This window comes from Terrapene carolina, unplaced genomic scaffold (assembly GCF_002925995.2).
Source record: "Terrapene carolina triunguis isolate 2854851 unplaced genomic scaffold, T_m_triunguis-2.0 Scaffold53, whole genome shotgun sequence".
In the NCBI taxonomy this organism is placed as follows: domain Eukaryota; kingdom Metazoa; phylum Chordata; order Testudines; family Emydidae; genus Terrapene; species Terrapene triunguis.
Window position 1 is genome coordinate 14,816,687 of NW_020664404.1, and position 25,805 is coordinate 14,842,491.

The window sequence follows — 25,805 nt, forward strand, 5'->3', positions numbered from 1 at the left end:
TTTTTTTGTAGTAAGTCTGTTAAAGTATCTCTCTTTGATAAACACTGCTGGTTTTGTTTCAATTAAATCTCTAAAATCTTCCATATTTTCACCACTGCAGGCTGAAAACCTTGTTAAAAATGCACTGGAACCTGACCAGGACATTGCAAACAACCCTGGTGCTCGAGCCTGCTCTGCTGCTGAGTCAGCAACCTCTGCACTGAGGCATTGTCTCTACAGTCTGTGGTTTCCATTACCCAGTCTGAGAGAGGCTGCTGTCTTTTCACTTTTCATCTTCAAACTAGGAGGCCAAACAGCTCTGGTTAATTAAATTTAAAATGATTCCTGTTTGAACATGCCCGGGCAGCCCCAGTAGGATGCAGCCAAATTCCTCCCTTTGTTTGCCCTGAAACTATTATTTTTCAAATAGTAATACTGTATTACTTGGTTATCCAGAGTAAGCCTCTCTGTGAGGAGAGGAAAATTGTGTGTATCTTAGGAATTTGGATGCATAAGGATCTAAAATCAAAATCTCTGACTCGGGCACATGTGTTCAGCACAGGCTTAATGGCTGCTGGGGGCTATTATACCTTCTCAGTAGTAACTCTTACTAAACTGTGCCAGCAAATTTCATTGAGAACTCCTTGACCCAGGGAAAAGTCAAACAACCCTGTTTCTGGAAAAGGAGCTGCCCTTAACAGTTCTGGCATTAAGCACAGGTACAACAAAGGCCACTCACAAATATTGCCTCTATATAAATCCGTGGTACGCCACACCTTGAATACTGTGTGCAGATGTGGCCACCCCATCTCAAAAAAGATATATTGGAAAAGGTTCAGAAAAGGGCAACAAAAATGATTAGGGATATAGAACGGCTTCTGTATGAGGAGAGATTAAAAAGACGGACTTTTCAGCTTGGAAAAGAGGTGACTAAGGGGGGATATGAGAGAGGTCTATAAAATCATGAGCAGTATAGAGAAAGTAAATAAGGAAGTGTTATTTACTCCTCATAATACAAGAATGAGGGGCCACCAAATTAAATTAATAGGTAGCAGGTTTAAAACAAACACAAGAAAGTATTTTTTCATGCAATGCGCTGTCAACCTCTGGAACTCCTTGCCAGAGGGTGTTGTGAAGGCCAGTACTATAACGGGGTTCAAAAGGGAGCTGGATAGATTCATGGAAGATAGCCATTGATGGACCTATTAGCCAGGATGGGCATGGATGGTGTTCCTAGCCTCTGTTTGCCAGAAGCTGGGATTGGGTGACAGGGCATGGATCACTTGATGATAACCTGTCTGTTCATTTCGTTTGGGGCACCTGCCATTGGCCACTGTCAGAGGATAGGATATTGGGCTTGATGGACCTTTGGTCTGACCCAGTATGGCCATTCTTATGTTCACTCTATGCTGAATCCTATCTCTCCTCCCTATGCATCCTGCAGTCAGTGGGACTGGGAGCTCATCCTGGTGAAACATGACTAGAAACACCCAGACATTACTGTAGAGGGCTTGCCACACCAGTGAGTACTGAGTAGCAGGACACAATACTAGTGAGAGGCAAATGCCATATGTGTATATAGCTCTTGACAGTGATAAGAAAAGTCTGTGCCCTGAAGGGCTTATGAGCCAAGACCTTGACCCTGCCAGCGTTGCTTGTGCTGAGTGGTGTTTTACTCTGAGAGCAATCCCATTGATTTCTGTGGGATTGCTTGAGGAGTGTGATACTAATCAATGTGAGTAAGGGTGGCAGAACTGAGTGGTACGATGAGAAAAGCTGTATGTGCAAATTATGACAAATTATGTATGTGCAAGAGGTAAGTGTGACATATAATGCATTGTGGATGGTTTAGATTACAGGTTTCTGTGTTGTAATGGCTTAAATGTCAGAGTGACATTTAGGAGTGAAAGGGGAGGGGTAAAAATTTGAATTTTTAGAAGGGTCTTCAGTGACAATCCTGAGTATATAGGGCAGGGAGGCTATTCCAAGCATCAAGGGTGACATACAAAAGGCTTAAATTTTTTTCTGCTGACCGCTCCATCATTACTTATTTGACCTTTTTCTTGTCTAGGTGTTCAGCTGTCTGTCAGAAGGAAAGCAAATGGAAGAGTAGCTGGTGTATTATCAAGGGTAGAATCATAGAAATGCAGTAGTGGAAGGAATCTGATAGGTTATCTAGTCCAGTCCCCTGCACTGAGGCAGGGTTAAGTATTATCTCGGCCATCCCTGACAGGTGTTTGTCTAACCTGTTCTTAAAAACCTCTAGTGATGGAGATTATACAATCTCTTTAGATAATTTCTTCTAGTGCTTAATTATCCTACAGTCAGAAAGTTTTTCCTAATGTCTAACCTAAATCTCCCTTGCTGCAACTTAAACCCATTAGTGTATGCCTTGTCCTGTGTTTATTCATACATTTTGGACTTCAGCACTGCTATGAAGCAGTTGAGCTGAGCAACCATGTATTTTGCTTTGCTGCTCATACCAGAGCCAATCTCAAACAGTTCAAGTTACCAAAGTAAACTGGGGCAGGACAGAGCTTATATTCATTGCATTGTTAGCTCATAGTATAACTTGCATTTGTCTCTAATGCCCTAAGCTCTAGCTCAAACTAAATGGTACTCAAGCTAGTTGGCCCATCTGGTGGGATAGGATGAAGCTTGAGTGCTGCTGGAGCTAGTAATGAAGTACAGATGCAGTAGCAACTCATCAGTTTTGCTAATCAAACCCCTGAGTGTACTAACTTCTTAAACCTCCAATGAGGGGGATTCCACAACCTCTTTGGTAACCTGTTCTAGTGCTTAAATATCCTTATAGTAAGAGTTTTTCCTAATATCTAATCTACATCTCCCTTGCTACAAACAAGCCAATTCCTTCTTGTCTTACCCCTTTGTGGACAGGGTGAACAATCAATTACCATCTTCTTTATATATTTGATAAACCCAGTTCTTTCAACCTTTCTTCACAGGTCATGTTTATTAAAACTCTTAGCATTTTTGTTGGCTCTCCTCTGGACTCTAATTTCACATCTTTGTTAACATGTGATGCCCAACATGTGATGCACAGTACTCAAGCTGTGGCCTCAGTGCTGATTAGAGTGGTACAATTACTTCCTGTGCCTTACATATTGCACTCCTGTTAATACATCCCAGAATGATGTTTGCCCTTTTTTGCAATGTAAATCAGTCTTTATTACCTCCAAGGTCATTATTAATATAAAGTCTGTCAATGAAAACAAAGCTGAATTCAGAAGACCAATATAGTTTAATATTCCTAGGGAAAAGCCTAGGCTTGCCAGAAAGTCAGTATAGTGGTAGGAATTATACCGTCATACAAAAAAAACAAAACCGACAAATACAGGAAAGTTTAAATATCTGCATAGTATAAAAATAATCTTTAAAAATGCTGCAGGAGACAAGTGTCACATTAGAAGATTGTTCTGAGCAAGTGGATGGACTCACAATATGTTTGTGCCTATGAGTGAACTGACATCAGGCAAAGTGCTCACTTATTCTAGGAATCCCACTGCATGGAACCAGGGTGGTGGTAGAACATGCTCTCATCCTATGCTTTTCAGTGTGTGTTCACCTTCGGCTGTTTCACCTGAGATCACAAAACTTGGTTTTTCTCTTTGCATCCTAAGCTATGATCTCCTTTCACTGTGTCTGCCCCTCTCTCGATTTTCAAGGGCACCTTGGGGAGGTGGGGCTAGTGCCAAATAATCTCAGTATTTTTATTTTAAGAAAATATGGAGGTGGGAGTGGATTTAAGCAACAGCTCATACCCTGAGGTGGGGGTGGAAATGGGACATGGTCCAAGCTCTACAGTGCAGCTACAGTCATGTTTCTCTATACATACTTTGGAGTATACTGCAAGTGTCATAACCTTACCCTCTAAAAGAGAGAGAGAAGATAGCTTCCAGAGTTTAGACTTGTGCCCTTTTTGCCTTCTATATACTCTCACTACTGCTGTGGGATGCATAGACTCTGCTTAGTCAGTCCTCGTGGGGGTAGAACTTACTTTTCATTGTGCCTATATGACCTGGTGCGCAAACAAACAAAAAAACCCCCATGACTTCTAATAATCTCTAAAGAGAGAGAAAGTACCTAAAAAGTGTATGCCCCGCCCTCCACTCTGCTGCACACCTGCACCCTACAGGTGAGTGATCATAGGGCATCTGTAAACAGCAGCTCCTGTCAGTATCCTTAGTACCTGCTGTAAGGGAGGGATGGGGGCATGACTGCAAGGCCTTGAGTGGTTCATTTTCCTCCTTCAGGGTTTCATGTTGTCCTGAATCCAGTCAAGGTAACGAGTCACATTTGTATAGATGCCTGGTGTGTCTTTCCGTCCACAGCCTATTCCCCAGCTGATGATCCCAATCAGATGCATACGATTATCCTTCATACAGACCAGAGGCCCTCCGGAGTCACCCTACAAGGAGAAAGCAGGTTAGTAAGAGGTTCATTCGCTTTCTTTACTTGCTGACTGGATGCTAAGCCTTCCCATATTAGATTCCCCATAGATACTTCCTCTGCACTGCCAAGCTTAGGCTTTGCATAGAGCCTGATCTTCAAAGGTGCCATGCTTCAAGTACAGTCGGTGAAAGCCCCTCTGAAAAATTACGATCTGTGTTTACTAGGATAGCATCCTACACCCCTTCTGCTATACCAAGGAAAAAAGTGAGATCCTAAAATACTTCCCAGCATCATCCCTTTAAAAATCAGAGTCTGAAACTCACATGAGGAATCTTTAAAGTACAATAATCCTAGAAGAATCTTGGTTGGGTTCCCCCCCCCCCAACTGTGTAAACTGGTGACACTGTATAATGCTGTGGTATGTAGAGAACATACTCATTAGGGAATATCGGATGCTGATATGTGGGGCTTTGTTTCAGGAACTTTAACTATTTGTGCCCCCCAATTCTGATGCTACTCCCCTCTTTGCCTGTTAGTCCATTCCCATTTCTGTTGGGCAGTGCCCTATCCTATCACAGACCGCCCCCTGATGAACACCTCATGTTCTGTTTCTGTAAAGGAAAGTTACAGGAAACCCTGCACCAGGTGGGGTTTCCTGCCCAGCTATTGGTAACATTTCCTGCAGTTTGGGTTTTCAATGCCCATTGTCCTAGGTTTATTTTGGTTAAATGTGGCCTCTTTTCCTAGCTTCTGCGAAGCTTGCAGCATCAGCAAGGGACAGTCTTGCTCCAGAGCCCACCATAGGCTGATGCAGCGCTGCATTTGCTCTGATTTATTGGAGCATAGTGCTTTGTTAGCAACTATTTTCTGGAGGAAACTAGAGAGAACAGGTAGGGACAGAGGTAGGTTTACCTTGCAGGCATCATCCAGTTGCCGGGTGTCCCCTGCGCACAGCATGTTCTCAGTGACTGTCTTGTTCAGGTGCTGTGATGTGCAGCGACTAGCTGGAAACAGTCTGACGTGACCTTCCTTCAGCCGCTCTGAGTAGAAAGGAGAAACTGCAAGAGAAATGGATGTATTTGGTTGGAGGGGGAAGCAGAAGTTCCTTGTAAATGGATAGGTGAAGGGATAGGAAGGGGACTCAGGAGGTACTGAGACTTAATGAGGTGGTGGGGGGGAACAGCTGGTTTCTGGCTGGAAGGAGGGTCCTGGGGGTTCACGTATCTGCTCCCAGGCCCATTCCAATCCTTCCAGATCCCACTCCCTGGCGCAATGGCAGCTGCTCCAGTCTCTGTGGATCCTGCTGTCACCACCCCACACACACGAGTTTATGCAGGGGCAGAGCCCACACAGTTTCTATTCCTGGAGCACTACCCCACCTGTCCCCAGATACCTCTGGGGTTTTGCAAGTCTCCTTCCCTCTCCCCATTCCAGAACTATCATCAGGGAGAGCAAAGTTTCTAAAGTAGGTACAGAAAAATCTCAACTCTTATCTACTTGAGTCACTTTTAAAATCCATCGGTTTTGTTTTGGCACTGGGAAACTGCTTCGGACCTAGGTGGGACAAGATATGGCTTCTCTCAGCTGGCTGTAGTGTTCTAAATTGCGTCGACTAAAAGCCTTCCATTTCAGCCAAAGCTTTTGTTCGGTAAAATGGTTTGTTAATTGTGTAAAGTTGGGGGGGTGGGAAAGAGGTGGGGGAGGGTATTGTGAACTCTCTGAAAGGGGTTATGGCTTTAGGGGATTTGACTTGCTCTAATGGAAACCAGCTGTCCTATTTGTGTACATGCAGACTCGAGCCTATGTAACTGTGTAACTAGATAGGAATGCATTATGGCTCTACTGAACTCAGAAGGGACAAAGCTTTTGTTTTGGGAGGTTAATATCTTGGCCATTTCAAGCTTCATTGGGCTGAAACTTGGCAGAATAGTTATTTGTCAAGTGATTTTTCAGAAACATAAAACTTGATTTCAAATGAGGTTTCACCAAAGGATGATTAAGGATTAGCTTCCTTTAACACTTTGTCACTTAACCCTCTGTTTGTCTTAAAAGTACGCTGATATACGCTTGGAGACATAACTACAGCAGCAGGGAGAGGCCCTAGTCAGAATCTGGGCTCCACTTGCTGGATCCTGCACAAACAGTCAGCCCTTACTTTGAAGGGCATGCAATTTATTAAGAGAAAAGATGCAACAGTAGGGATAATAGGCAATAGGAAGGAGCCAGGAAGAAGATGGCCATAAGAAGACTTATTTTCATCAGACAGCTATTTGCATATCTAGATGGATAAACACTTTTTTTTTAAAGCCAACTAGAAATAATCTAGGTGTGGTTTAGTTGGCTTCTAAACATCTGTTCTTCTTGCTGTTTCTCTTGTTCCTGTTCTCTTACTCAGCATCATACAGATAGCACCACTATATTCTAGTAAGGCACACTATCTGCAACTGTGCAATAATCCTTGACAGGAGAATTATTTCCAGCCGAATGAGAGTGAGAGAATCTTTCTACATATAAATTGAGAAGAGGAAATGCAGCGTTACAGCTGCCACGTTCCACCTAGCTCATTCGTTGTGCTGGAGTCTTGCACCTCCCACGATACTTCCAACTGTCTGTAGGTTTCAGACAAGGGATGGTTGTAGCCCATGTGAGGGGAGCTCACTAGGGTGCTACAGGTATAACTCTGGGCAGAACTGAGGTGTACAGTCACTGTAATGCTAACTACAGTAGTAGTGATTCCAGGGACCACTTAGTTCTTTTAAATATGAAGGTGAGGGACAGGAGCCCTGTGGAAGAATCCCTTACATAGGGTACATCATCTCCTTACATTCCTCATGCTTGCCGTAGCCAGAGATCTCACATTCCGTCCAGTCAGGTAGCCGAAGTCCTGGCTCTGGGAGGCAGACAGTGCGTACAGCGTCCGTTTCAATAGCACACTCTTCTGACCCAGACTTCAGCTGTAACAGAACTGAAAAGAAAATGCATAAGAACAGGCTTTGGCTGGTGGTGCAGTTTCTGAACGTGTGGTTAGGAAAGTTCTTACCGATATCATTGTCATAAGTTTCTGGGTCAAATTTGCTATGCAGGATGTATTTCTCCACTTGGAATTGCTGCTCGTTCTTCTCAGGGATCATTCGATAGGTCCTACCCAGTACAATCTTTAGACGGTTGACACTAAATCTGGACAATGAAAGAGCTTTGAGCGTCTCCCAGCTTCAACTCCAGAGACCCATCCTTTGAAGGTGTCAGCTGCCCAGCAGGAGCTCAACTTTCTCTCATGTAGAATTGTTACTCCTTACATACCCAGTCAGTCTGGATTTATATTCAGGGCATCCTCGTCTCCCTCGTAGCACCGACTATTGCATACAGTGGGAAATCTCATCTGCTCTCCCCTTCTCTCTCCCCACCCCGTCATGTCTCAGACTGCCCCAGGTTCTATTCTCATTGCCCTGTATAACAGATTTATTCTTAGTCTCCTTGAGGTATCTTATGTCCCACAGCTTGTTCGCCTCTCAATCTCCTTTTTTGATGCTGGTCATGTTCATCTTGACCATCTCTTTACTGTAGGACATCTGATAACTCCAGATGCTTCCTTTGTATTCTCTCTCTCAGAAAAAAAAAAAAAATCAGATAATCTTTTCTTAAACTCAGTAACTAGAGTAGCGTGCAGGGTTCCAGATGGGGTCTCGATGGAGCCATGCACAGTGGGATAGGGGTCTCCATGACTGTGTAGTTAATTTTCTGTAGAAAGCAGTCACTGCAACATCCCTCCCATTCCCCAGATTTGAGCCTAGCTTAGCAGATGCAGGGTTAACTCACAGAGAATAACATTGTCAGGCAGTTGCGGAGGTTAAACCCCACTATTCCTACACTATAGTTCTTAAGTACAGTAGGCCTACCGAGAGACCACAGCCTCACCTTCCTTCACTGTGCTACTGCTACAGGAGAGTGCCTTCCTAGCTGCAGCAGTGAGAGAGGTGATGAGGGGACCTTTGTATCTATTTAAGCTGTCCTACATCCCCAAGGGTGGTGGTGGGGAGGAGGATTTTATTCCATAGCTGGGAAAGTAATGTAGGGAGTAAGAGGTTCTGAAGGGCACAGTTACTCGTCTCGACTCCCTCTGCATGCAGCAGCTCCCACTGTGGCTCAGTGTCTCGGTAGTCAGGGCACTGGGATCTCTTTCTCTCATTACTGCAATAGGGAGACCCAGTATCTAGTCCCTGTGTCAGAGGCGCTAACTGGATTCTTCTCTCACCTCTCCTGGAAACAATGGGCAGCTGACAGGACCCAGCAGGAGTTGATCAGGATTCCTCCACACAGGAAATGCTCCCCAGTCACTCCCCGATTCCTGGCAAAAATGGCAGCCTGCCACGGGTGGGAGGTGATGTCTGCATAGAGGCCGCCTTTAATTCGGAACTGGGCCACTTTGTGCTGCCGTAGGCCACACGTGGCTGTGGATGACAAACACAGAAATAGGCTTTGTGCTGTGGCCCTTATTCTGCTCTCCCCTCTCTCATGGGCTAAAAAGCCTCCATGTGCTTAGCATCTGCTGAAGCAGCACTGAACACAATGCTGTTGATGACCTGATTTCTTTTACCCCCTGGAAACCTGGCACACGGGCAGGAAAGAGAGCAAGGAAGCCCTGCCTGTGCCCCCCATTCTGCTGCCTTCCTTGCAAGTCTGGAAGAGACACCTGTGTGGAGCCACAGACTCCCCTGCTGCTGCCCTGCCACAGCTGCAATCCAGCTCTTACTTACTGAAAGGGGCTTGAGTGTGACAGTGACAAGAAGCATAGCAGTGGGGATTCAAAGGAAGAGAAGACAGGGAGAGCAAGTGTGGGGATGTCTCTTACAACAGACAGGCACGTTGCAGTATTCCCACTTTGTCTGGCCTGCCTCCAGCACGTGGCACCATGGCTTGGAGTCATTGTCAGGGTTTCTGGAACACAAAAAAGGGGCAGATGTTTCAGCTGCTCACACTCCCATTGGAACTGTAGAGAGCCCGGTGGGGGAGGGGACAATGGAGAAAAGCATTGTTTTCCAAAAGCTGTCTGTATCCTTCGAGTGTAACTTAGGGCCAAGACCACCTTGTGAGCTTTCACTGGAGGATACCAGAGCTGTACCTAGTAGTATCTGCAGAAAACTGTGTGCATGGAGTGACATCACAGATAATCACTCTATGGCCAGGCTGCATGTTCCCTGCAGTACTGTGTATCCCCTATGTCCTAATTCATGTGACAGGTCAGAGCTGCACCTTAGGGAGAATGGGGCAAGGGAGGTTCCTTTTAAAAATTGTGAATTAACTCCCTACCTACCGGCAGAAATTGTGGCTCCCGAGACCCAACTGTTGGGCATTGACCAGCCAAGCTGTGTAGAATTTGTTGGCAATGATTTTGGAGTCCCATCTCAGACAGGCGGCACCGGAGCTGGTAGTGCGGTGGCTGCCCCGGTACTCTATGCCCGTCCCAGAAAAACAGTCCTTCTTTCCTGCAACAAGAAATCTGCAGATTAACTGATTAGTACCAGGGGCTAACTGTTCGCAGCATCACCACCTCAGTTGTTTATATAGTGCATCAACTAATAATCACCACTACATCAGTAAGACTGCTGAAGTCTGTGCCTTTTCAGCCAGAAAGGTTAGAAGCTTAAATGTAGTTTAAAGTGCTCAATTCTGCAGCCTATGGAAATGTCTGTGGGCCCAGGGAACCCTTAAAAATCTAGTCTCCACAGCAGGTATCCCCTCTGCCCCTGCACATACCTTTAAAGCAAGCAGGTGTGCTGCAGTATTCCCAGGTATACTGCCCCCCTTTGTAGACATGGCACCAGGGTTTGGAGTCCTCATCTGGGTTCCTGAGAGAGATGGTAACATTGTGTATATAACTCCATACCGATGCACAGTCCAGCCCTTGCAGTCTAACTGAATAACTTGAGGAATGTTGATTGTTACATGGAAGGCAGGAGTAGTGGAGTGTTGTTTGTAGCTTGCGCGTGTGTAGTGCTGAAGCAGAGAGCACTAAGGATTGGGTTATTTAAGGAGGGTTTGGAGAGGCAGGTCATGGCTAGGTAGATTCCCTCAGGAAGGGGGTTTCAGGTACAGAGGCAAGGGTGCGAGAAAAGAACAAAGGGGGTGATTAGATATGCAGCTTGAAGCAGAGTGAAATCCCCTGTGGGAGAGCCAGAATGTAGGGCCCAGGAAGGAAGTAGCTTCCTGGCCCCTTTCCACATATAGTCCCCGCTTCGTCATGGTACTGTTACAGGGAAACCCTGTCATGGGCAACCTCAGCAGATCAGGTATGACCTTCCTTAGTTTCCCCTTCATCTACTCATGCAAAGAATGATTGTCCTTTTTCAGTACCAAATTCAAACCCTTTTATTCACATGAAGTGCCGCAGTCCACAGACCCCTTATGCTAAACACAGTTCCTCCCAAAACCCCAAAGCAAAACAAGGTTACAGCAGCTCTTCAGTCACATGCCAAGGTCACCATTCCCAGGTCACCCACCTGAGAACCATTAGGCACTCTGTTCCAGTTCATTGTGAGCCTGCTTCGGGACCCGTCTCCAGGCCACCACCCTGAGAATTCCAAGACCCACTTCTCTCCCATCAGTGTTCTCCAGTAACCCCATATCAGGTCACCCATGAGAGGGCCTCCCCACAGTGTTATACGCCCTCACATTTCATCACCAGTGAGTCCTACCCCTGCTCCTGTGGACCATCCGCAGCCTCTTGCTTCTGAGCCCAGCTTACACTGACTAAGCTGGTTCTTCTCATTCCTAGGGGTTTCTTCACAAAACTTCCTGCAACTTGGTAGGGTTCCCAAGCAATAGCTAGTCTTCCCAACAGCTTACCTCAGCACTTATTGCTGGCAACTCACAATTACTGCTCTGCTTCATCTCTTCTCCTCAGGCAACTCTGCTTCTCCATCTGTCTCCCTTCTATTCTCAGGCAACTCTCATCTGCCCCTTTATAGGCCTAGATGCCTTCTCTTAAACCCAGTTGGGACGCATCTAACCAGTCAGAGCTGCACTGGACCCTGCTTCCTCTTAAAGGGGCCAGTCACCCTGTGCTAGGTCCCCTACACTGCATACAGTCTTCCTCCACCCCATGCTATACATAGCACTGTGATCCTCTCCCCTGCACATACACACAGCACCACACATTGTATACCCCCATCACTACAATGGCAGCGCCTTTCCCCTGCCTCTCACCTGCAGTAGTTGTGATTGCCAAGTCCCAGTTGAGCAGCATCTGCTCTCCGCCCATTGTACTTTTTCTGAGCCAAGGCACTGATATTCCAGTTTAAGCACTCGCTCCCACTCTCCGTCACGCTCCACGTCCCCCTGTATGTTACTCCCAAGTCTTTGTAACATGTGACTTTGGTATCTAAGCAACAGGGAAGCAAAATGGTAGCTTCAAACTGGTCCCACATGGACTCTGCTTCCCTCCCGTGAGCTTCTGAGAGCTGTTCCCTTATGGAGGGACCCTAGGTACCACAGTCACTAGCCCAGCGTAAATGCCTCAACAGTCCAGACCCCATGTGTAGCAGAGGGTCTTCAGCCCCGAGGCTAGAAAGTATTTATCTATGGTCAGGCCGCAGCACAGGTATCCTTCCCCCAGATGCAGCCTAAGATCCCCTGTAATATTGTCTCTGAAAGAGACAGCATAGCTCAGGGCCTGTTACATTGCAGCAACCTCTGGGTAGCTCTTCCCACAGCTCTGGGTAGCCAAACCCTTCCTCATTGCCCCAGCCATATGTAGCTGTACTCACTGCACATGCACTCACCTATCTCACAGTGCTTCCCAGAGAAGCCTTGACGGCACTGGCAGATGAAGTGCAGAGGGGAGTATAATGCCTGCTTGCACTGACCCCCATTGTAGCATTTCTTGTCAGCACATCCTGTCAAGCAAACACAAGCCAGGAAACCTCATCAGATTTCACATCCTCAGGCAGTCATGAATAGCTCCCCATCTGAGAAACTGGTATGGCCCAAAAATTAAATGAATACTTTGCTTTAGTTTTAAATAAGGATGATAATATGGAACATGTGAATACATGCAGTACACCTGTTGGAAATGAGTGTCTAGAAATGAAAATTACCACATCTGAGGTGGAAGGAAAATTTAAAGATGTTAATGTGCTCAAATGGGGGGAGGGGGGCGGGACAGACCAGGTAATTTTCATCCCAGAATATGGAAAGAACTGACACGAGACTGCTAGTCAGGTAGCAAGGATTTTGAATAAATCTTTTTATTTGGGGATAGTATCATATGATGGAGAATACTTAACATCATGCCTATATTTAAGAAGGGGGGGGGGGAGTGATTGGGTAATTACAGACCTGTTAGTCTGATCTCAGTAGTATGCAAGGCTTTAGAACAAATTGTGAAGGAAAGAATAATTAAATTCATGGATGTAATGGTAAAGGCGATGTAATGCAACATGGATTTACCAAAGGTAGGTTGTGCCCGACTAACCTGATTTCCTTCTTTGAGAAAATAACTGATTTTTTTAAACAAGGGAAGTGCAGTAAATTTAATATACCTGGACTTCAGTAAATCATTTGACATGGTACCGCATGGGAAACTGTTAGTTAAAGCAGGGAAGATGGGGATCAGTACAAGCATTGTAAGGTGGATAAGGAACTGGCTAAAGGGGAGAAGGCAGTGGGTTGTGCTGAAAGGTGAGTTATCAGACTGGAGGAAGTTACCAGATGAGTTCTCCAGATGAGACCAATGAGGGATTGGTCTTGAGACTAATCTTATTCAATATTATTATTAATGACCTTGGCACAAAACTTGGGCATGTGCTAATGAAATTTGCTGATGATATAGAGTTGGGAAGCATCTTGAGGAGGATTGGAATATTATACAGGAAGATCTGGATGATCTCGAAGACTGGAGTGACAGAAATGAGATGAAATTCAACCGTACAAAGTACAAGGGTCTAATAAGATTTTCTACTACAAGTTGGGAGCTCATCATTTGGAGGCGACAGATGAGGAGTGAGACCTGGCTGTGGGGGTCCCTCACAGGATGACTATGATCTACCAGCGTGATGCAGCTGTGAAAAAGGCAAATTCAATCCTAGGATGTATCAGACAAGTCCTTTCCAGTAGAGATAGAGAAGAACTAATGTCATTGTACAAGGTATGCTTGTAAGACCTCATTTGGAATACTGGGTACAATGCTGGTCACCCATGATGCAGAGAAGAGCTACTAGGATGATCGGGGAACAGAGGGCCTGTCTTAGGAAAGGAGATGCGAAGGACTTGGCTTGCTTAGTCTAGCAAAAAGAAGGCTGAGAGGGGCTCGGATTACTCTGTATAAAAACATCAAAAAGGGGGTAATTACCAGGGAGGATGAAGAGCTATTTAAACTAAAGGACAATGTGGGGGCACAAACAAATGGATATAAACTGGCCATGAACAAATTCGGGCTGGAAAAAAGACTGTTCCCAGTAGGAGTTACCGGGGCAAACAACTTAGTTTTAATTGAGGGTTGGACAAATTTATGAGTGATGGCATGATGGGGTTGCTTGTGATGGTAGGGGCAAGACTCAGCAGTCCTAGGGTTCATTTCCAGTTTGTCTTATGTTCCTAAAAGCTCAAGTTTCTGGGTTTCAGCTGGCAACTGGCAGGGGTCAAAGGGACTCCCCCTTCCTCTGAAGCATCAGGCCTGACCACAGCTAGAAAAGGGACATTGGGCAGAGTGATTCAGGGCTCTGAGGTGGCACCTCTGTATCTGGTGCTTGACTGGCTGGTTCCTGCTCACATGATTAGGGTATCACTGACCCCATATGTGGGGCTGGGAAGGAATTTTCCCCCAAGTCAGTTTGGCAGAAAGCTTGGGTTTTTTCGCTTTCCTCTGTGGGCCCGGGTCACTTGCCAGGATTATTTGGGTGTATCTCAATCATTTCTCTGCCACTGCAGGGGCCTGACATTGGTGAACTTTTATCCCTCCTATTCTCTCCCTGTGGCACAAGTAGTGTATTCTCTTGTGGGCTGTATAATTTTTGCTCTAACTGCGGGTGCTGGGTGGTGGTGCTAGTCTGTGATAAATAGGAGGTCAGACTAGATGATCTGTTGATCCCTTTTTGGCCATAAACTATGATCTGTGACCTCTCCTGTCAGCCTCCTTACTGCCCCTTTCTCTCTGGCATGTTGGCAGACATATATCTTGTTTCCTGCCGCTGGTCCAGCTTGTACTCACCTCCACCCCTTTCCTCCATCTTCCCCACTCACCTTGGCACATGCTTTGGCTCTTATCTCCACTTACCCCTCTGGCCGAGCCTGCACTCTTACTCCTGCTTCAATGAGTAGGAACATCCTAGTGCATCCATACAAACCCCAGATTATATGTGCACAATCATCATTCCCTCGAGAGCAGAATTCCCCTTTCTGTTTAACAGGGCTGAATGCTGGAAATGCAGATGCTCCCCTTTCCCTTCCCCGCTCCTGCTTCATACTCACTTCTGACAGGCACGCTGTGGCAACTACTCCAGCCGTTCTCACACACACAATATTCTACTCTGGCTCCTGCGAGTCGTAGCCAGGTCTCTCTCTGCTGGTAAATCTGTCTGGATGAACGGTCAGTGCAAGTGGCTGCAATTGGAGACAGGAAACCCTCCTTAGGAAAAGGCAAATGGGGCTGTCTGACCATAGAGGCTCTGCTCCGCTCCCTTCCCTGGACAGCAGAATGGTCCCCTCTGTTAACAGAGCTCTCTTCCCTTCCCAGGCCAGAGCTGCTTTGTCCCTCTCCCTGCTGTGCTGTTGGATGTAGAATTCTGTGCTCCACCAGCTTCTTTTTGTGTGTGTAGGAGAGGGGAAAGATCTTCCTTGTCTTTTGAATTGTATAAGGTATTACAGCATGCTGGGTATGTTCTCCATATCTTCAATGGTCAAATCTCTGTCAGTACAGCCTATGAGAATGGGCATAGTTGGAGCATGAGCCTGGCCCTGGTTTCACTTCCTCAGCACCAGCCTGCTTTGCCTTGCACATCTGCTTAGCCCAAGTTAAATGGGTTTCCTCTCCCCTCCTTACCTTTAGATCTGGCTCCCCGTTTGAGGCGCACAAGGAACTCCTGCAAGCAGAGAAAGAGGAAGCCTGAGTGGCTGCTGTCTTAGAGATTCAATTACCAAGTGCTCCCAAAATCTGGACTCCTTTCCCAGGCCCTGCACACCTGGAGAGCTCTGAGCCCCACTCCCACCCTCCCCAATGTGGCATTCCTGGTATTGGGGGGAGTGCCTTAGACACACCTATAATAGTCCAGGATAGCAGGGACCAAGCACAAATTGGCTCAAGTTCCTGGGGTTGCGCATTAAGGATCCTTCCAGTTGCACACAATTTACATGTGCTAACCACCATGCACTATTTCTGTGTAAATGCCAGACATGAGAATTTAGGCAACAGCCCTTCCCCAGGCCCAGAGGGAAAATCAAGTGGAGCCATTCAGGTATATGAAATAGAAATACTTTCACAAAGAACATCTCTTTAATCTGGTCCCAAGTAACACAAAGCAGCACAAATGACTGAAGGGCGGAGGGGCTTGCTAATGAGGAAAGATTAAGAACTAAGAAAGTTAGAATTCATCTGGATCTACAGTTTGGAGGCCACACAATGTCTGAGGCTAGGGAATATGGGAACCCTCTGCATAAATTCAAAGGGTCAAGTGTAATTGAGGATGATAGGATGGTGTAAGTAAGACTGATGTGGGGAAATCAAGCAAAGGCTGACCATGATGGAGCCTTTTCTAACAGTCAGGGGTATCTGGCTGTGGACAGTCACCCAAATAGAGTGACGGAAGGTGCATTGCTTGATACAATTAAAAACTGCCCTGGATAATTGACTGCAGGGAATGATCGCAGCCTGGACCCGGGGCTGAACTTTGGGACCCTCTTACGGCTTTTCTGTCTCTGACTTCTATAACTGTGTAACTCTGCCCATTCTCTTGACCAGCAGAGACCAATGGAGGCTCCGGCAAGAAGAGATGACAGTGCTGCCAGGCCAGGGCTAGGGCGCCAAGGGGTGCCAGGACCCTCCAGGGATCTCCCAGAATGGCACTGGCATGTTGGCCTCTTACCTGGCACTGCAGAGTGGTGATTGCTGCCATCAGCAGGTAGAGACACAGGAGTTTCCCTTCCATCCTCCTGTTTTCCAGTGTTTCCTTCAAATCTCAGAATCTTAAAAAAAAAAAAAAAAAAAAAAAAAAGGGGGGGGGTGAGCAAGGAGCCTCCAGTGTGAGCGGAGGTTGATATTGTCAAAGCAAACAACAAGGGCTTTTACCCACACAGCTCCCAGTGATTTCCAAAGGGAAGGAGGCTTGCAGGGAGTGGCTAAATCCCTGAGTTGGCTTTGCAATTTGAGAGCCTAGGAGCCTTGGTGTAACTTGGAAGGGCCCCTGACAGTCTGGAACCAGACCCACCTCCCACTGCTTAAAGTGGCAGGGGGAGGAGGGAGGGGTTGCAGACCTGGGAGCGGGGAAAAGAATAAAATAAAAGTTGAGCTGCGTCATTGAAGGCTGCACTTCATTGTTACCAAAGTTGCTGCTCCCAGGTTATGATAGACCCCCTACTTTTTTCAGACCACTTTAAGCACTGCCACCTCCCATAGGTAAGTGGCAGAAACCAAGTTCTTAGGCTCTGGCACTAAGCAGTGCCTGTCTGGCTCTACTTGGGATGACATTGGCAAGAGACAAGTCCAGTTCACTTCTCTGCAGGCTGTGGGATTCCAAGGGTGCTGAGTGGCAGCCGAGAACTCTAGACTCGCACAAAAGAAATTGTGACTCCCAGATTTGTCTAATAAAACAGACTACAGTGTCTCAAGAGATGCCAAAACAAGGTGTCTGAAAGAGTAGCAGTGTCTAGGTTGGGGTGTCAGCTCTCGGGGGCCCAAGAGACACCTGTGCTGAGCAAGAACTTGCTGGTTCCAGACTAGGTCACAAGTCTGTGTGAGAGGGTTTGCAGATGGAATTAGTAAATTTTTTGCATAGAATCAGAAGCCTGACCACTCCCATCCTTACCCCCCTACACACACATGCTGTCACTCAAAGGATAATGCTGCCTGCTGATGGATTGGTTAGTACTGGGTGAGGGAAAGGCTGAAGGGCCAACGGGGTGTCTGATAGGGGTGTGGACAGCACTAATCAATTTAAAGCACTAGATCTGTTTTTCAGTATTTTAACCTCCACTCCCTGTATGGTCTGGACTTTATTTCCACTATCATCCTGCCCCTCTTGCAGGCAGTTGAAAGTAGGTTAGTTGGCTGGGATGCTAGCTTGTGGTCTGGCACTCCATCTCACTTATCCAAGCATGCATTTCTTTCCTTGACTCACTTCCCTGTAGTCACAACAGTCTCTCATTCCCTTTAATCTACCTCAGCAGCTGTCACTTCAGACAAAGTTCTATTCCAGCCCTTATGAGAAATCTTTACATCTTCTGTCCCCCACAACAGTAACCTTGGGAAACAATCTGTTCCTGCACAGTTCATTAGCTCATCTGATGTGAGTGAGAAGAAGAATGGACTTAGACCTCTGCCTGCATCCATCTCTTCCAATGAATACATTACTTTCCTTCTCTCCTTCCCCTGTCCTCTTTCTTACCTGGCTGCTTGGAGCTGCCCAGATCACTACTGATTACAGTGGGACAATCCAGGCTCTGAGGAGTTCAGTAGTCTTGTGTGTTCCCTGCCCCTTTACCGAGCAGCATTTTCAGCCTCCTTTGGTGACGGACTTAATGGCAGCAACATGAGCTCTGATCGCTGTAGCTCAACTCTGCCATCTCATTATCTCCAGTATCCCCTCCCCCAGTCTGTTCACAAACAAAGGCAAGAGACAGGCAGTTTTCTTCACTATAGCAGTAGAGAATTACTTTGTGGTTTGGGGAAGTTGCTGGAGAGAGGAGAGAGCCCCATTGAGCACCTTGCGGAAAGCTTATCATACAACTTCAGTCCTGAGCAGATTAAAGCATTTTTATATATAAAATTCTCCAGTCCAGACTGATAACATCCATTACTGCCCCTGTATAGAGCCAGGCACAGTTTTTATCCTAGCACAAGTAGAACACCCTGGAATAAGGGGCGTAGGCATTGAGGGGCTCTTTGAGGAGGTCTGTTCCCCACAGGGACAGTGCAGCTTTGCTCTGGTCTCATAGCACTACTTTCATCTCTGTGACCATTCCCTGCAAAGGCTTCCTTTTTCTTCAGTTAGCTCAGTGACCTCATAGCAATAATAAAAGATTAGGGAAAAGGAGGGTATATAAGCAATCTCCTGCAAATCCTGACCTTGAGAGCATGAGCTTAACAACTGCAGGGGGAAGTTCATCATCTTTTTCAGAAATGTTACTGAATTCAAGAACTTGTAATAAACCTGACTGTCTAACCAGGAGTCACACTGGGATAATAAAGGGGCTCTATACTAATGTTAAGGGCATGTGGTACAGCAGAGGTTAGGTTACTGAGGAAGGTAGATTAGAATTAGTATACAGTTCATAGGGACTCCACTGTGGGAGCAAAATAGCACTAAAGGGCACTCCAACACTTCGTTTTTCCACATTTTTGAGCCACAGATGTTAAGGTCCTTCTGATCTTGCATAACACAGGCCAGCAAATTCACCAAGTGTTTCCTGGATCAAGCCTACAATTAAGTATCGGATATCTGCTTCCAGGTATCATATTTGCCTGGATTAGATGGTAAATTCCTAGGTACAGGGACATTCAGTAAAGTGCCCTATACTTGCACAGCTCCCTTCAAGTAAGTTATTTAGTTATTTTCAACTAAAATCATACTGGGGACATTTTGTTTCAATTGAATAAGGTAGGATACACAGCCAGAGTGGGGAGACTTCTCATGAGATTGCTAGTGACGGCCCTCTGTACCCAGCATGTGAGATTTCAGAACCCCCAGTGTTACTGGTGCTGCTGTCAGAAACTAATGATTTTTGTTTTTGTCCAACTGTCATGTAAATAGATTCTCATTACATTGTGACAAGAGCATCATAAAATTAAGGGATTTTGCTTCTGTCTTCCTCCAAGAGTGTACTTGACTGCTCTAGATAGCAGGAAATAGGAGGAGTAGCAAGAGGATTTTGTTTCCATAACTTTTATCAATTTCTAAATTCTAGGATTATTCTGCAGTCACAAATATTTCTGCCATATCATTCATCTGCTCTCTCACCTTTTCTCATTTTTCCATCTCCTCTGTTTGTCTACATCAGGCGTCCTTGTGTGAGCAGAAAACTGGCCCAAGTATTTGAAAGAACTGATATTTCATAACTCTGGAGTTCAGTCTCTGCTATTTAAATAAAGCCAGTAAGAGCAGCTGGAAAATGGCTGGCAGGCTGCAGATTAGTCAGTCATCAGGTCAGGAACAAAAGCAGAGAGAGAGAAAATGAAAAGAAGTCTTGTTTTAAGAAATGGGGTTTGACTGACGGAAAAGCGAAAGACCCAAGTGAACTATTCCAGGCCCTGAATCAGAGGGAGCAGTGGTAACAGCAGAATGTAGGCTGCCATGTCTCATGATAGGTCTGTAACAAGTGGAGGATTCAAGAGGGCATGTGAGAGGGTTACAGGCACTTTAAAAAATCTCCAGATGTCAAACCTGGAGAAACAGTTTTGAGGATGCCCATATATTTCCACATTTCAGTGGTAAAGTCCCTGATGTTCACAGAATCTCCCAAGAAAGACTCTCAGGGCCCTGGCTTTACAAAATTCATTTTACAAATGGGTCCCTGCTGTAGAGCAGGCCTTTTTTTTTTTTTTTTTTAGTGCAGAAACATTTTCCAAACAGGCAGTGATTCTCAGGAATATGGACATGAATCTGATATAAGCCTCTGAAGTCCCCAGGAGTGCTGTAGCAAACTAGCATCTCCGTCTTTGTTACCCTAAAGTCACAAGACTGTTGATCAAATCTAGTGCCAATTTATTACGCAGAAGTCCTCAGGCTGCTGCCTGAAATCAGAGCTATGCTATGACTTCTTTGAATTCTTGCAGATGCTGCAGTATAACCATAACTTGATGTAAATTAGCACCATAGGACCAATGTCACTCTTACCAGTAAGAGGGAGGCTGCAATTCCTCCTCTTAAAGCAGCACATGAGAATGGAGGTTCTTAAACCTCATTAAGGGAAGTGAGACTTTATTCATCTGAAAGGAAGAATCTCTGACCTAATCCTCCAGCAAGTATCTGTCTGTGGAAGAGTGTCTGCTGAGCCATTTCTTCTGAGGAAATTTAGGATTCCCTGGAAATAAGCCAGTTGTGGCAAAGTCCGAATTTCCTGCAGTAGAACAAAGTATTGGAGCTAACCTGGGTAGTCACCTAGCAGGAGTCCGGCTATGTGGAATCAGGTGGAACCGGAGCTTGGATAGGAAAAAGAAGGAATCAGAGATGTTTTTATATCCTGAAAGGTTTTGTATTAAAATCTTGGAGACTGGTATGAGAGGAGAATCTTCCATTTAAAAAGCACCAGAGCTACTTAAAGGAAGAATTAAATATAAAACAAATTCTGTCCCAATTACACTTAGCTTGTTAGTCAGTTTTTAATGTAGTCTACTGTACACTCTAGCAGTGCTGACCTGCAGCTCATATCCTTTAATTTTCTTTGTACCAGATAGTGCTTCCTGTATCTCATGGATGTCATCTGATTCCTTTGTTCCAATAACCCTTGCTATTCCTTCCAGCCAGCACCTCTCCAATACACAGAAATGAGAGCATAATCCCCTATCTGTAGCTGTAGGGCAGTTCTGATGTCCAGTGTGCTTGGAAGGCTGGTAACTGATGTTTGCCCGATGTATGTTGTTAGTCTTATCCCTGGCCTCAGCTGTGCCTTACCCAATCAGAGTGTTCTTAATGATAAGCCCTATCTAGGAAAGCACATGGATTTCCAAAAATATGAGAATGTTTACATGGATAGAAGCAGAGACCTTCTAGCAATAATCTTTTTCGCCTAGCTGCCTCTGGCCTAGTTATGCCTGTTGCTTCGGCTCCTGTGACCAGCAAATAGATTCCAAGGCCAGAAGGGGCCATTGTGATCATCTAGTCTCACCTCCTTATATAAAGCAGGCTATAGGACTCCTCCAAAATAATTCCTAGAGAAAATCTTTTAGAAAAACATCCACTTGTGATTTAAAAATTGCCAGTGATGGAGAATCCACCATGACCCTTGGTAAATTAATCCAGTGATAAGATAGAAAGGGCTGGATTTACTGTGCTGACACTTTCATTCTGTATAAAATACATTAAAGGTAATCCAGGTCATACTATACTTTAATTGATGCTGTCACTTTAAATTTACTCTCTGGCTAGATTCTTATGGAACTCTAAACGGATTAGAATCTGCTTGATTTGTGCAGACCTGGCACATTTAGGTAAATGGGCAAATGTTTTGTTTTGAATGAACTAGTTTCTTGTCTGAAGTTAAGGGTACGTCTTCACTACCCGCTGTATCGGCGAGTAGCAATCGATTTATCTAGGATCGATATATCGCGTCTCGTTAAGATATATCGCAATATATCAATCCCCGAACGCGCTCACCGTCAACTCCACCAGAGCGAGCGGTGGTAGCGCAGTCGACGGGGGAGCCACGGCCGTCAATCCCGCGCCGTGTGGACCCCAGGTAATTCGATCCAAGATACTTCGACTTCAGCTACGCTATTCGCGTAGCTGAAGTTGCGTATCTTGGATCGATCCCGCCCCAGTGTAGACCAGCCCTAAGTAGAGAAACAAAGAGGAGGGAGGGGAAAATAGGATGGGGGGAGATGAAAGAGGAGGTTGGCTACGATAGGGTGTTTTTTAAATGTTTGGATTGAGGTTTTAAGGAATGTATTAAGTGGTGTGAAGCCCAGAGAGTGCAAACCTCTGCATAACCCCAAGTGAGCTGGGTAGCATGTAACTAGTCTATCTGCCTCATGATGCTTTGCCACCCCCCAGAACCACATACCTGGATCCTGGTGCACCTGCTTGATGATATCATGATAACCTTGTGCTAAACAAAGCCGGGGAGCAGTTCTGGAGTTAGTGCACCTAATGCATATGTTGTGTTAGTAGGACAAAATTCATTACCAATCTGGAATCAACACAGCGAAAGAATGCTGCATTCTACAGACACAGCTACAGCTCTGCAGATGCCTCAGAAACAAGAATACTTTGAACTTCACATGTTCAGCGTTAATGATTTAAGCATCACAACTCTCCTCTGCAATAGGTAAATAAATGTTACTCCCAATTTAAAGGTGGGGAAGGCAAGACCCATGGAGGTGAAGTGACTCACCCAAGGTCACATCGACAGTCTGAGGCAGAATAGAGATTAAAAGTAAGGAATCCTGACTCCCAGTTCCATGCTCTTCTCATTAGAACCCATTGCCTTGACTCTGGATTTGGAATCAGTAGCTGTTTGCCATTTGTGCTGATACTTCTCTAAGCTGATTTAGCTGATCAGAGGGGCATAAAGTCCGGGCCTCACTGCCCCTCCTGTCTGCAGGGAGAAAGCGCCTTTGTGCCTTTCTCCCCTTTACTGCCTGCTGAGAGGAGTTGTAGTGCCCCAATCCTGTACTGAGCATTGTGGTGCCTAGTTTCTTACTATTTCTTCCTGTCTGCCACCTCCATAGCCAGGGCATTTATATTTATATCCTATCCCTTCAGTGTCTCTGAAATACACCATTCCCGTGACACCTGTGAAGTCTGATTTACCCTTGGGAATTGTTCTGAAGATTTGCTGTAGCTCTGGTTGTGTTTGGGAAGAGGAAGAAGCCTAGAGAGCCCACGGAGGCCCCTCTGTCATCCCTGCTTAGATGGGAATCCTGAAGAGAAATGTGCAGTCTGATCTCAGCCCCTCTCATGAATAGGACAAATGATAATGTCACAGCTGGCACTCTTGGTCTTTTGTTGCTTTTGGAAGATTTGTTATATCTGTTCTTTTTATTTATATTATTATTTTCTTCTTTTTTATTTATACTATTCTTTTCTTTTTCTTCTTTTTTATGTACACTATTCTTTTCTTTTTCTCTGTGCAGGGGGCTCCTACCCAAGTGCAGTTCAGTGCCAGAGGCTGTCAGTCCTTTAGCTGCTCCACTTTTCCCTGACTTGGGGTAGCAAGGCTTTCCTGAGAGAACTGGAAAGCACCATCTGTCCCCAACTTCATAATTCTCCCCAGAGGCTGAAAAGAAACAGCTAAGTTAAATTCCACATTCTAAAGCACTGTACATCATGCTAATTAATTAAGAAGTAATCATTAATATCAGAAGTGTGACCTTATTTACCCCTGCTCTGATTGCAACACTAAGCCATAGGGGGGAAGGGAAAGACTCTGCACAGACAGGTGCAGAATAACACATACCTTCACTTCTCTTCTGTATTCTGCTGATGGTTTCCTTTCAGTGCAGCCTGGATGTGCTTTGAATATGTCTAAGCTCTGATCTCTCTAAATAGCTCCAGTGTCCTTCTTAAAATGCCAATCAAGGGGGTGGAGACTTTACAGGGGGGTGGGTGGGACTTTTTCACCCTGAGGAAAAGATACACAGTGGTAGGCTGTGGCGATGAGGTCAGGATGGGCTGAGTTAGTTTTTTCCAAAGATGAGGGGGAGGAAGTGCCTGATGAAGTCAGCAGAACACATCCTGGCTCTCATCCAATCAGTATTATTCATGGTCCTGATCAGAAAGCAGTTAGTGACTCCACAGCGTCTCTTTTTGGTACATTCCCTTTTCTCTTGACTCCTTTTGAGAGCCAGGAACAGATCAGATAAGTGCCACTTACAAAGAGAACCTTCATCACGGTTCCAGGAATGGGGGGGAGAAAATCACCCACACAATGCCCCAAGATATAAAAAAGTTCATTATTTCCTTGGGCTATCAGCTTAACTGGTGCTGTACAAACTATAGAGAAAGACCATGTCCCTCCTCCAGGGAGCTTTCCACGCTAAACAAGCAGATGATGCAGTTCAGGCACGTAATGCACCAGGCGTCCGTCTCTGAATGATGCCTATTCACATCACTTGAAAAAGAGACACCGATCTGTGAGTGGAACAAAACCTGCCCTGGCAGCCGTAGAGAGCACAGAGCAGTGTACGGGGGAGAGGACAGGGCAGGAAAGGGTGTGAGGGAGATAACTGGAAGAAGGGGGAGAGTAGACGAGGGCCTCAACAAAATCCCTGAGTCCAAACACAGCGAGATATTGGACAAGTTTAATCTAGGTTTGAATTTTGCAGTCTGAGGCCCTGTGCTGGGATAATGTACTCCTAGCACCGGAGATAAGAGCCTCCATGCACCCAGTCTACCTCTCCACTAGTGGATGCTACACTCTCTCAAATGGCCACTTTTCTCTAAAGGTTAGGCCGTTGCTCCTTGGGGCAGGGACTGTGTCTTACATGTTTGTGCAGGGCCACCCACATTGATGATGTTCTTAAAATAGAGGCTACCTGATTTTAACAACAGCAGAGGTTTGAATTCTTATTGCCCAGTTCCCTTGTTAACCACTAGGATCTTTATACACCCTGTATCTTTAACACAGAGATTCCTTAGCTTTTCTCTTTGCTCTCAGGAGATTCTTGCTGCCTCATCTGAGATCCTGGATATTCCTCAGCCTTTTAGTGTAGCCCCATATGACTGACTGTCACCAGGTCACATCATTAACACTCAGAGATTAAATTGTCTGGGGAGCTCACTAGGGCTCTTGGGAAAATAGACATTGGGTGGGAGGCTCAAGGCTGGAGAGCGTTTTGGGGGGAACTGGGAATAGCAATTTAAGGACCAACAAGTTAAATTATTTTTCATGATTTGAGTCCATCTAAGACTATGACTCTGATCCTTAGAACCAACAACCTAAAACCAGTAATAACCAATTAAAGCCCTTCAGAAATTCCCATAGGGACAAAGCTGATTTATCCCATTGGAGGAGGGATTGGGTGGAAGGACTAAATATGACCTTGAACCTTTCTGTCCCTAACTTCTGATTCCCTGAGGCAGATTGGATTGGGTTCAGATCATAAAGATGGAGCATTTGGCTGAAATAGCTGGAAGCAGCATGAACTACAAGCTCCTTTCCAGGAAAAGGCCACAATAGGCAACGCTGCTAAAAAGAAAGGAATTGACACTTGGTGGGTTTGCTGTCAGTGATGGGTGTGGAGGGGAAAGACTGGAGAGTTTGTAATGCTTTATGAAAACCCTGATGGACTTTTTAGAGCAGGAATGGTTGCTCTGCCAAGGCACAGATGAGTTCAGTCCTAGAGAAGCAGTCTGAGAAATTAGCTCTCTTATGAGGAATTTTATACAGTTTAAGGCCAGAAGGGACAATTAGGTCCTCTAGTCTCATCTCCTGCATCAGTAAATACTAATGACTTGAGTATATAAGACAAGGATACTACATATGGGGGGTTATGGAGGCAGAGAAGCTGAGGGAGAGGGGCTTGTCTCAGAAGAGAGGGCGATCTGACA

General features: G+C 45.6%; 1 protein-coding gene across 2 annotated transcripts; it reads right to left on the reverse strand.

Annotated features, from left to right (window-relative positions):
• Positions 1-3,235: 3,235 nt before the first annotated feature.
• Positions 3,236-23,820, reverse strand: PLAT (plasminogen activator, tissue type). Of its 2 annotated transcripts, none has more exons than XM_024203391.1 (14): positions 23,713-23,820; positions 16,467-16,566; positions 15,428-15,467; positions 14,857-14,988; positions 12,171-12,284; positions 11,596-11,770; positions 10,147-10,238; positions 9,704-9,875; positions 9,242-9,327; positions 8,645-8,840; positions 7,433-7,569; positions 7,217-7,357; positions 5,305-5,450; positions 3,236-4,408 (listed from the first exon to the last, which is right to left on the reverse strand). In XM_024203391.1, the coding sequence occupies exons 2-14, from the start codon at positions 16,527-16,529 to the stop codon at positions 4,250-4,252; spliced, it is 1,653 nt and encodes a 550-aa protein (XP_024059159.1). In that variant the 5' UTR covers positions 16,530-16,566; positions 23,713-23,820; the 3' UTR covers positions 3,236-4,249. The 2 variants fall into 2 exon arrangements, with proteins under 2 accessions (XP_024059159.1, XP_024059167.1); XM_024203399.1 differs by lacking the exon at positions 23,713-23,820 and adding an exon at positions 23,067-23,199.
• Positions 23,821-25,805: the final 1,985 nt, after the last annotated feature.